This window comes from Phodopus roborovskii, unplaced genomic scaffold (assembly GCF_943737965.1).
Source record: "Phodopus roborovskii unplaced genomic scaffold, PHOROB, whole genome shotgun sequence".
In the NCBI taxonomy this organism is placed as follows: Eukaryota; Metazoa; Chordata; class Mammalia; order Rodentia; family Cricetidae; genus Phodopus; species Phodopus roborovskii.
Genome location: NW_026126433.1, coordinates 29,108,482 through 29,119,695, shown reverse-complemented (window position 1 = coordinate 29,119,695; position 11,214 = coordinate 29,108,482). Strand labels below are relative to the sequence as shown.

Below are 11,214 nucleotides of genomic sequence, written 5' to 3'. Positions count from 1 at the left end.
TGGCAAAACATGTATAACATTTACCATTGCAACCATTTTTTAAACAATTGGAAGTCTATACTTCAGTATAGATCACTAGGGTGATCATTACTACCATGCATTTCCATAGACTTTTTTTTTCCCAACCTGAAACTCCATATTTCCTCCTGGAAGAGGTGCTAAGTTTACCAGGATCTATTCCAGAGGAGCTCCTGATGACCACCTACTTTATGTATCATTGACATATAATACATATGCAATCTAATATATATTACATATATGTGAGATATATATGTCATGTGTTTATATAAAAACATTAGTATGCATATTTATACATTCACCTGTCAAGGGGCATTTGGGTTGTTTCCAGGGTAACATATTCTTAATATAATCCCACAATTTAAGATTCTAGACAATTAAATTGAATGGTAGAATGTGTAAAAAGTCAACAGGGAATTTAGACATGGTACTTATCTCTCAAGGAACTTGTAATTTGTATGGAAAGGAGAGAAAGTAGGAGGAACCAGCATTACTAATAGATTACCATTGCTAGGTGTTTTCCCCAAGTACCTCATGTACTACCTACAGCAACTTGGAAAGACAGATATTGGAACAGTCACTTTGCAGCAATGGTTCTCAATCTTCCTTCCTAATGCTGTGACCCTTCAATACAGTTCCTCATGTCGTGGTGACCCCCAACCATAAAATTATTTTTGCTGTGACTTCCTAACTGTAATTTTACTACTGTTATAAATTGTAATGTAAGTACCCGATATGCAGGATATCTGATATGTGATTCCTGTGAAAGAGTTGGTCAACCCCAAGGAGTCTCAACCCATAGGTTGAGAACTAGTAATTTACAGCAAAAAAGCAAAATGTCAATCATTTGAGTCACCACCTGGCAGCAGGAGAAGATTGGGATTCAAACCCACATCTTAGATTCAGAAGCCTATGTTCCTTCTACTACACATAGGTCCCTATGTTTCAAGGGGAGTATGGCAAATCCTGGAGAAGAAAGTAATGCTAGAAAGAGCAGGAAGGAACAAGTCAGTCACAATGCAGTGTCTGCTCAAGGGGTCTGAGCTCCACAGTGCAGAAAGAGATGAGACACTGAGACAAGACACAATCAGAGGTGAATCGGGGAGACACCACAGCGATAATGCGTAACATGAATGAAGGGACTGGGAGAGTTCAGCCATAGGAAAAGCCAGTTAGAAGATCACTGGAAATAACAGGTGAGAAATAATCAGAATAGAAAAGGAGGTATGGAGGCACAGGGACAACTCAGGGGTAGGGGGACAAATACTCTGACATCAGTGAGCATACATCCTGGCTTGCCCAAGACATGGTCTCCTTGTAGAGTTATTAATTGTACCTTTTGGTTTCAAAAAGAGCAGAGGTTGGGCAAGAGTCTCTCAATCACACCAATTATGAGTAACAGGAAAGCAGAACCAGAGGGAACTGACACCAAGATGTGGCACCTGGGGCAGTAAGGAAGGCAGAGACCTTTAAAATGCAGGAGGGAGATCAGATCCGGGAATCTGCTGCCAGGGTGAGAATTCACTTAAGGGAGAGGAGCACCTTGCCCGTGGATTTGCGCTGAATCACATGGAGGAAGGCATCATTGATCTAAAAGGAATCCAAAATGGAATGTAGTCAAATTTTCACATATGCATATTCCAGCAAATATCTGTCAAATGGTCAATTATTAAAATATTACTATTGAAATAATATTGAAATATTAAGCTGAATCTGTGTGAACTTTATATAATATGCAATGCTAAGTCACAACTGAAAAAGAACACAATAATATTTAAGATTAACCAATACACAGAATTTCTCCCCATCTATGCTTATGATTTTCAGTGTTATCAGATAAGTAAGTGACAGCAGGCAGAAAGTCCATGGGTTGGTCCTCATCCTACTGGAAGAATTTTGTACCAGCTATTGAAAGAATGATACCCCTAGAAGAAGAATCAATATTTTCACTTTTAAATTTTTTGTCATTTCATTAAAATTAACACAGTTCCTCTGCAACTAAAATTACAACATACCACAAATACTTTTTCAGAAATTCAAGGTTATAAGGCAAATTATAAGGCAACCATCGTAATGAAAGCAATGTGACACTGCTAGAAAAACAGATTGATGGAGAGGAATAAAGGGCCCCAAGGTAGAAAATAGAGCCAATCCCCCCAGCCAACTGATTTTAACAAGAGCAAAAGCAGCTCAGTGCAACAAGCAGAATGCTTTCAACAAACAGCACGGAGAAAGCTGGACATACATTTAAAAACAAAAGGTGACACAGGCATTCACAAAAATTGCCTCAAACCAGCTCATAAATTTCAATGTAAAATGCAAAACTGTAAAACTTCCATGAGACAACACTGAAAAAAAAAATCTAGTTTACTTTGGGTTTCACAATTAATTTTTGGATCCATGAGGGAATGATTAGTAAATAAACTTCATTAAAATTAAGAACATTGATGCTGGCAAGATGACCACACAGGTCAGTGTGCTTACTATGCAAGCCTGGTGACCTGGGTTTGCTCTCCAGAACCCACACAGAAGTAGAAAGAGAGAACTGACTCCACAGAGTTGTCCCCTGACCTCCATATGTGCACTGGGATACATGTACCCACACACATGATAATTATAATTTTTCAGTTAAAATATTTGGGACTACAGAGATAGTTCAGTTAAAAAAGCATATGAACCTGACTTAGACCCCCTAAGAATCTCCTGTATTCCTGTAACCCTAGCTAGGGAGGCAGAGTCAGGAAGACTACAGAACTCATTGGAAGTTGGTCTAGCCACATCAATGAGCTCCAGATTCAACGAGAGTCTGTCTCAAAAGCCAAGGTAGAGAGTGATACAAAAAGTCACCTGGCATCCACCTCTTATCTCCACCTACATACATATATATGTACATGCACATACATATATATGCACATACACATAAAAAAGGAAGTTAAAATGTCTCCTCTAAAGAAGACATTGTTAAACACATAAAAAGACAAGGCATACATAGCCTTTGGGAAAATCATTGCAAAACATAATACCTAACAAAGAGATGGATGGATGGATGGATGGATGGATGGATGGATGGATGCATGGACGGTTAATACTTAGTAATAAGAAAACACCCAACTAAAAAATGACTAAAGATCTGAATAGACATCTTACCAAAGAAGTACCCATATATCAACTAACACTCAGTAGACAGAGATAAAAACAATAATGAGACCCACTATACACCTAACAGGATGGCTAAAAGCCATGGCACTAATACCAACAGTGGTGAGAAAGTAGAGCAGCAGGCTCTCTCACTCATTCTTGGTGAGCACTAAAGGTGGCACAGACACTGTGTAAGGCAGTGTAACAATTTCCCACCAACCTAAACGTGCATTTGCCATACCACCCAGCAACCATATTTCTGGGGCTTCACTCACATAAACTGAAAACTATGTCAAGATGAAAACACATACATGAATGTTCATAACAATCTTCTCCACAACTGGAAAAACCTACGAGCAAGTGCCTTTCAATAGGCAATTGGATAAGCAACCTGGTACAGTCATGCAATAAAGTATCATTTGTTGGCAAGGAAAAAGAATGAACTAAGTTGGGTACAGTGGCACACACCTTTAATATTAGCACTTGGGAGACAGAGGCAGGGGAATCCAAGTTTGGGGCCAGCCTGATCTATGAAGTGAGTTCTAAGACAACCAGGACTACATAGAGAGATGAAAAAAGACCCTGTCTCAAAAAAAGAAAAAGAAAGGAAAGGAAATGGGAAAGAATGAACTATCGAGCCACAAAAAGTCAAAGAAGAACCTTAAGTGAATACTGTTAATGAACCAAGAACAGCCTGAATCTTTCTGTATACTTAAACCTACTTTTAAAATAGTCTATAGACAAATGATGAGGACAAAAAATGGAATTAAAATGTTAAAAAGTGGGTCAAACCAAACTGTCTCTATTTACAGACAGTAGAAGAATCTACATAGGAAAATGAGCCAAAGCAACAAAAATAAGAAAGGCCATCAAAGTAGGGAAACAAAAAAAAAATTAGCTTATAAAAACTACTGACTATTTCTATATTGGAAATATCGATGAGTAAATATAGCAGAAGTAAAATACTGTTCTCAAAAGTAGCAATATTTGTAAAAAAATGTAAATAATATCCCATAAGATCTTATGAAAAATACTTTAAGTTCTACTAAAATATGTGAAAGCTCTAAACAAATGACTATACAGCCCTACTTACAGATAAAACAACAAATATGAAAAGGAAGGACAAAGGTGTAAAGTTACCCTTCAATGCATTGAAACATACTTCAAAGCTGTACACATAAGAACTGTACAATGCTAGTACATAAGTATATATTTGAACCATGAAAGGAGAAAACAGAGAGCAGATCTGTATGTCCTGAAACTTGAAGAAAGATTAAAGTAGCATCCCAAATCATAGAAAAAGACTATAAGGCTGAGAAAACTTGCTTGGTTGCTACAAATAGGAAGATAAAAATTAGTTGGCCGAGATATCACAATGCAAAGGTAATAAAGTAATAGTCAGTCCTTAAGGTGGCATAACACTATAATTATGCCTGTACAGCCCTAGCTATTCTGGAGGCTGAGGCAGGGATATGGCTTGAGCACAATTGTCCAAGGCCACCTTGGGCAACACAGCAAGCCCCTATCTCAGTGGTGGTTCTCAACCTTCCTAATGCTGTGACCCTTTAATACAGTTCCTCACATGTGGTAACCACCTCCATCATAAAATTATTTCATTGCCACTTCATAACTGTAATTTTGCAACTGTTATGAATCATAGTGTATATCTGCTATGCAGGATATCTGATATGGGACCCCTGTGAAAGGGTTGTTTGACCCCCCACCGAGGGGTTGCAACTCACTGGTTGAGAACCACTGCCCTATCTCAACAACTCAAACCTATAAAATTAATAAACAATTCATTTTGTTGCTGGGATAATGAAAGACTCTGAAACAAGTCATCCTAACCACAATCACAAAACAAAATATTGATGTGTTAGAGTAGCTTAACTGTAGACAATAGTAGCAAAGTGAGACAGACTGGGAGGCTTCTGTACCTAACTGCTGAAAGACTAGTTCAAGGACCACAACTGTTTACAATCCCACCTGCATCTTTATAGAAGCTTTACCTGTATTGTAACAAGATCCTCCAGGTGTGGTGGTGATGGGAGATGTCATTCTGTATATGTTTCTCATACTGGTTAATAATAAAGCACTGTTGGCCAATAGGAAAGGAAGATAGGAGGGACTAGGAGACAAGGAGGAAATAGGAAGTAGTAAGGAGGAGTCAAGATGGAGAGTCTGAAGAAAGCAGTATGCCGCTTGCTCCCCGGTAAGAGAAATACATAGATCAGCACAAATGGGTTAATAATTAAAGGCAGAGCTAGCCGATAAGAAACAAGTAACCAGGCCAACAGTATAATACCAAATACAAAGTCTCTGTGTGTTATTTGGGGCTGGCGGCGCAGCGGCAGGACAAAACCAAGCGGCAGGCAGAAAAACCCGTACTGGTTACAAATGGCGCCCACGTGGCTAATAAGAACTTCCACTTAAAATTTAACAAAAGCTTAAAAAAAGGTTTTAGAAACAAAAGAACAGAGACAAGCAATGTTTCTTGGTAGCAGCATTTTTCTCAGTTGAACTCTGCTTTGCTAGAGACAAGCAGATATTCGCGCTGCTCCTTTAAGGGAAGGTTCCTGACTCAGCTTGAGTGGCAAAAAACCGCACAGCTTTCAAACAACTCTGCTAACAATTCATTGGTGTGTATGAGAGATGGCAATGGCAGTGACCACATCTCCAAGCCGGCAGCATGCTTTCTGGGTGGCAGCGCAGACCAAGGTGGTGAGCACAGCTCTCAGTGCTGGCGGTAAAAGTACCCGCCACCATCTTTGGTAAACCGCGGCAGAAACAAAGACTTTAATTTTAACAATGTTGTTGTTTAACAGATAAAGACTCATGGCCAGAAAAAGATAATAGATTTACAGTAGAGACAGATTCACATTAAGAAAAGGTGCTAAAAGTTTACAGTGTGTTAAAAAAAAAAAAATACATAGGCTTGGGAGAGAAAAATAAAATGGTTTTAAATAGACAAAGAGGAACTGGGTGTTGTAGCACACGCCTTTAATCCCAGCACTCAGGAGACAGAGGCAAGCAGATCTCTGTGATTTGCAAAGTAAACCTGGTATGCAGAGTAAATTCCAGGACAGATAAGAGTTACACAGTGAAACCCTATGTCAAAAAATAAAAAAATAAAAGTAAAATAAACAGAATAATAATAAAGCCACATAAAGATGAAAAGCTCAGAGAGAATCTGGTTACTGTATGCTATTGTGTTGTCTTTACATTGTTTGACTGCTGAGAAAATAACAACAACTGATAAAGGAAATGCTGCTGGATTAATTAAATTTATATATTTTAAAAATGCTTTGACTCAAAAATTTAAGTTCAAGGACAAGTTACTGGGGAAAAGGATTTCTATTTTTGTTTCAACAGGAAATAAAAAGCTGTGGATTCCTTCCAGACTAATGTGGTTTGATCAAGCCAGACCCCCTGAAACAGAGTTCCTGATGATCCAACATTCAAAACAGCTTGAACAAGGCAGACTTGCAGACTACAGCCAGGATTTCTGCATCTTCTTAGGATCCCCATGACAGCGCCCCCTATCAGCAGGAAGTAGTTTGGAAAGAACGACGCCCAAATTCCCAAACATTGTTTATAAATGTTTGTTTTCATTTAAATGGACTTGGTTATAAATGGGTAATGATCACAGCCAATTATTTTTAAAGGTAAAAAGGGAATTATGGTATTGATATGATTACTTTGTTTTGGAATCGATTTTCATTTATTGATACAATTTAATGTCAATTTTGTGAGATGTGTATTTCTCCTCTTGTTTAGGTATTGTGTTTATATAGAAATATAATGTAGTACAGATTATAGATAATTACCTATGATAGTCAAAGCTTAGAGTTAAGTTAGTTAGGTTTTTCAAGATACACAGAGATGTATTTGAGATGGATAGGAATTCTTCAAACCTTTCAAAGACCTACAGAATATGGCATTTAAAGTGGTTTAGGGTTTTTGTGACAGAGAGACATAATTGCTCTTGGCAATACCACCTGCACCAGAAAGGAAGATGGACATCGAAGAAATGCATTATGACGTTTGCTTCCAATATGGCAAGACTAGCCATTTGGACAAGATACTGCTCTTGTCTGGACTGTTTGACTTTGTGATGTATAAACTGGACATGCAGGACCCACAGGAAAGTGATTCCTGATTCAAGATGGACATTGCTACAGAGATCCTGCTTCATGGAAGAGTCTTCGAGACAGTATGCAGGACACAGAGAAAAGTGACTGACAAACTGCCAATAAAGAAGACAGTTTAAAGTTTTCTGCTTTACTGGAGAGTCTGTCAGACATACTATGGCCTATGGGCTGAAGATGGAAGATTACAGAAGAACTTCGGGTGACTGAAAAGGCAAGATGTCTCTGTCATTTCTAGAGCTTATATATTATCCTTCTGTGGTCTTTGAAGGAGTTGAAGACAGATAGTTATAGTTATAGTTTTCCTTAGTATTAAAGATAAGTTACTTTAGACACACAAAGATAGGATAGATGATGGAATATTTTCTTCAAATCTTGCTAAATGTTAATGGACTAAATAGTGTTAACTGTGATTCTTATTTGATAACTGTTATGTAATATATTTTGCTATGCTAAGGTTAAAACCCTTCTTTTTATTTAGACAGAAAAGAGGAGATGATGGGAGATGTCATTCTGTATATGTTTCTCATACTGGTTAATAATAAAGCACTGTTGGCCAATAGGAAAGGAAGATAGGAGGGACTAGGAGACAAGGAGGAAATAGGAAGTAGTAAGGAGGAGTCAAGATGGAGAGTCTGAAGAAAGCAGTATGCCGCTTGCTCCCCGGTAAGAGAAATACATAGATCAGCACAAATGGGTTAATAATTAAAGGCAGAGCTAGCCGATAAGAAACAAGTAACCAGGCCAACAGTATAATACCAAATACAAAGTCTCTGTGTGTTATTTGGGGCTGGCGGCGCAGCGGCAGGACAAAACCAAGCGGCAGGCAGAAAAACCCGTACACGTTACATGGTGGTTTACATGGGAAGTTTTGGCAAGTACTGGACCACTTGGTCCTCAGCTGGTGCCAACGCTTGGGAAAGTTATGAAACCTTTTGAGTGGTATCTTGCTGGAGGAAGTATTTCCCTGGGAGAGACCTCACCAGCTTATATTTCACTCTCTCTGCTCTGTGTTGGCTGTTAAAGAGATGATCTCTTAGCTTCCTGTTCCAGCCATCTGCTGCTATGCTACTATGGACTCTTCCACTGGACCCATAAGCTACAATAAACTTTCTCTTCTGTAAGTCCCTTTTGGTCATAGTGTTTTATCACAGCAACATAAAAGTAACTAATATACTAGGTGACTCACAACACATCAAAGTTGAGAAACACAGATCACACAAAGAACTGGGCCCCAAATAGGAAACTCAAAACAGACAAAATACAATTCAAAGAACTAGAAACCTGAGGGCCTTATACATACAGAAAGTGGGGGTTTGCACGTGTGATTGTAAAGGAGGGAACACAGACTTGAGGACTGAGTGGGGCTTTCATTGTATGTGCCAGGCAAACACTTCACTGAGTTGCAGCCCTAGCCCAGCCAGCCAGCAAATATACAGTGAGGGGCTTAAATTCATTAAAGTCAGGAAACTCACATAAAAATATTTCTTTATGCCTTATTATTAAGTATCAGAAAGATAGGCACTACTACATAGCACAAAATGACAAGTAAACAAGAGCTCTCACTCACTCCTGGCAGGGACAAAAACCTGGTTGGGACATTCTGCAGAGTGACTGGCAATCAGAATGAGTATGATTATTACCATAACCCAATATTCCTGCTCCTAGCTAAACAGTCCCCCCAAAATAGTGCACAAGTTCCTAAGTTTAGACCTATGAGGTTGTTTATTATCGTAACTTATTACCGTGTCACGAAATCAACCTCAAGATTTATCGTGAGTATATTTGCAGTCCATAATGGGTGCATGTTACCATGTACCCCTGCCTGGTTCTGGGAAGCACTGGGTTAAGCACAGAAACAGCAGCACCCAGTCTTAGCACAGCACAGGGCCTGAAGGCAAGAAGCAGACCCAGATCAGGAGCACACCGCCAGTTATGTAACTTACAGAAAACATACAACAGGGTGGAAAATAAATCAACACATTTAATCAATTAAAAAAATAATAACACACAAGGCAGGTTGTGGTGGTGCACACCTTTAATCCCAGCAGTCGGGAGGCAGAGGCAGGTGGATCTCTTTGAGTTTGAGACCAGGACAGGCTCCCAAGCAATACAGAGAAACCCTGTCTCAAAAAACAAAACAAATAAATTAACTAACAGATAAATAAACTAGGTAACACACAAATATGTCCATGTGCTTTACAAGGAAATTCACGCCCACAGAAATGCATCAAACATACTACAGAGATGTGCTCGGAAGGAAGGAAGTGGGGACAGTGGGGAACGAAGAGTCAGTGGTATAACAGAAGGCAAACTTTTACAACAGCAAAAGATTAGCCTTGCATAGCCCATGTGTTTGTTAATACACACTTTGAAAAGAGATTGCTGGTTAACCAACCCTTTCCATTTTGAGATTCTCCCCAGAAAGCACACACAAAATAAACAGCTAAAAATAGGTAGAGAAATCAATCAATCATGCTCTGTGCAGCATGGAATCTGTTTTCAAAAACATCTGCATTGCAGGGTTCTGCGCCTTAAGAGACCTTTCCACAGTGCAAACAGACTCACTGGGAGGAGGTAGAGGATGTCTAAGACAGATATTAGGAACACTCATGCCTGTCACTATCTCCAGGTGACTCACCACTGCATGGCTCTCCCTGTCAGAAAGGAGCTGTTCATCCCCCAAGATCTGACACAGCCTCACAGTAGAAAGTAGCAGAGAAAATAAGTATTATTTGAGAGAGTGGTGCTTCACCACCCAGCATCCCAGGGAAATGAAGACTGCCCTGCAGATGAATGTTGATGTAAAAAGGAAGCTGTGGCTTCAAGTGCTGAGAGTATTGTTTTCAATCATTTTGCATATAAACCCTTTATAAAAATGAATTGTATGCTTGCCTGGCTTGCAAAAGAGATGAGACTATGTGGAAAGCTTAATCTTATTTATCTGACTGTATTTCAGATGTCCCAGGCCCACTTCTGTTACGATTGTAATTGCTTCTAAAAGTAACTCGATCCTATCTACTTGTACCCAGTCATTTCCATCCAGGGCTGGGAAACAGGGAAGCAATGGATTCTGGGGCCCAAAGTTAACAGAGGACAATAAAGTTCTGAGTGAGAGCCTGCAAGGCAAAACACAAAGCTGAGAGCAACTACAGAGGTCTGGTGACACTGCCCTGCATCCTACAGGCTGTTACAGACAGGGAGCCACCCCACTGAAGCTGGGACACAAGCTGTACTGAGCACATTGGTTTTCTGCCTTGAGGGGAATGAAGCAGTAATTAAAGGTGTCTGGTGAGACACACAACCTGGAATTTGAGGAAAGGAAAGATAATACTTTTGTTTTAAGGTGAATGTTCTGCTTTTGGAATTTTTAATTAGCTCATCAAGTAGGAATAATCAGAGTACTTAGAATCCCCAAATATATCATGCTGATTCATGCCTCCCATTAGAACTTGGCTCTTCCCCTATCAGCACTCGCCCGAGGTCTTTCCAACTGAAAAATAAACTCAAGGGCAGGACTAAATCCTACATTTTCATGGGCTGTCATACAGAATGTTCTCAGTGAATGATGAATAAAACAAATCCAGGGACAGATGAGTGAATGTACTTGACTGAGTGGGATTTTCTATTAAAAGGTGAAACCCTTTGGTTAATGGCACTGCTGAATTACATTCATCATGTCCTTATTCTGACATGAAAGATCTGAATCCTCTTCTAAAAGTCAGTCAGTAACAGAGTGACAACTCAGTTAAATACTACTTTTCCTAGCATGTGAGAAGTCCCTGGTTCAAGCCCCGTGATATCAAACATGGTATCATACACATACACACACATACACACACACTCACAAACACATTCACACACACACTTACACACACATTCACACACATACACACACTCACACACACAT

General features: G+C 39.4%; 1 protein-coding gene across 1 annotated transcript in view; it reads right to left on the bottom strand.

Annotated features, from left to right (window-relative positions):
* Positions 1–1,397: 1,397 nt before the first annotated feature.
* Positions 1,398–11,214, bottom strand: part of LOC127223454 (quinone oxidoreductase-like protein 2) — a 34,745-nt gene continuing 24,928 nt past the window's right edge. The window contains exon 10 of the mRNA XM_051186055.1: positions 1,398–1,608. Coding sequence (XP_051042012.1) covers positions 1,540–1,608 — 69 coding nt within the window. The 3' untranslated portion in view covers positions 1,398–1,539. The remainder of the gene's footprint in view (positions 1,609–11,214) is intronic.